This window comes from Aphanomyces astaci (assembly GCF_000520075.1).
Source record: "Aphanomyces astaci strain APO3 unplaced genomic scaffold supercont1.321, whole genome shotgun sequence".
Taxonomy (NCBI): domain Eukaryota; phylum Oomycota; class Saprolegniomycetes; order Saprolegniales; family Verrucalvaceae; genus Aphanomyces; species Aphanomyces astaci.
In genome coordinates, this window is record NW_009798584.1 from 30,839 (window position 1) to 32,058 (window position 1,220).

The 1,220-nt window shown below is 54.8% G+C and overlaps 1 protein-coding gene across 1 annotated transcript in view; it reads right to left on the reverse strand.

Moving 5' to 3' along the window:
- Nucleotides 1-409: 409 nt before the first annotated feature.
- H257_19043 (hypothetical protein) overlaps nucleotides 410-1,220 on the reverse strand; it is a gene marked incomplete at both ends in the record, with an annotated part of 1,974 nt that continues 1,163 nt past the window's right edge. The window contains one exon of the mRNA XM_009848195.1: nucleotides 410-1,199. Within this exon, the coding sequence (XP_009846497.1) occupies nucleotides 410-1,199 (790 nt within the window). The remainder of the gene's footprint in view (nucleotides 1,200-1,220) is intronic.

The window sequence follows — 1,220 nt, forward strand, 5'->3', positions numbered from 1 at the left end:
GTTTGGCGCATTGCCGGGGTTTTTTATCGTTAGCGAACCACTGGCGATGCGCCAAACCCCCGGAAAATGAAGACTGCACTTCGATATAACTTATGTACTTTAGGTTCCAGAGCGCCGGGGTTCCGAGGTGTCAGGCTCTTCGTGGGGCGCGTCGTTGTGTATCCATTTCATTTCTTTCGAGGTAAGTGATATTTCATGCGCGAAGCGCCATCCCTAATAAAACTAGTCGTTAGCACAAACACTAGCGCATCGCCGTGTTTGTGCTAACGACTAGTTTTGTGTGAAGACGACTGGTTTTGTGTGAAAGCGATCAGTTTTATTGTGACATCGACGATAAACATGTGCTAGCACCATATCTGTTGTGTGTGAATCTAATTTCATTGTGACGGAGATATTACCTCTCGAGCACCTAGTTGGCGCACCACATGGTGTCGTAGTTGGCACTATAGTCATTGCACTCTTGTTGACTAAAGCCACGCAAGCACGAGTTCTCACCGGGGCAGTAGCACGCGTTGCAGCCGGAGCATCCACGCTTGGACATGGACGTCATGGGTTCGACAGTCGACATGTGTTCGGAAGGCGCCATGGACGGGAAGGTTTTAGAAGTCGACTTGGACGGGGAATGTTTGGACGTCGACATGGACGGGGAATGTATTGAAGTCGACATGGATGGGGAATGTATTGAAGTCGATATGGACGGAAGGGTTCGAAAGTCAACATCATCGCGGGAGGATGGGAAACTCGGCATCAACGGGAAGGGTTGGGAAGGCGACATGGGTTCGGAAGGCGAGAAGGGTTGGGAAGGCGACATGGACGGGAAGGATTGGGAAGGCGACATGGGCGAGAAGGGTTGGGAAGGCGACATGGGCGAGAAGGGTTCGGAAGGCGAGAAGGGTTGGGAAGGCGACATGGACGGGAAGGATTGGGAAGGCGACATGGGCGAGAAGGGTTGGGAAGGCGACATGGGCGATAAGGGTTCGGATGGCGAGAAGGGTTGGGAAGGCGACATGGACGGGAAGGGCTGGGAAGGCGAGAAGGGTTGGGAAGGCGACATAGGCGAGAAGGGTTCGGAAGGCGACATGGACGGGGAGGGCTGGGAAGGCGAGAAGGGTTGGGAAGGCGACATAGGCGAGAAGGGTTCGGAAGGCGACATGGACGGGGAGGGATGGGAACTCGGCTTGGACGGGGAGGGTTGGGAACTCGGCTTGGACGGGGAGGGT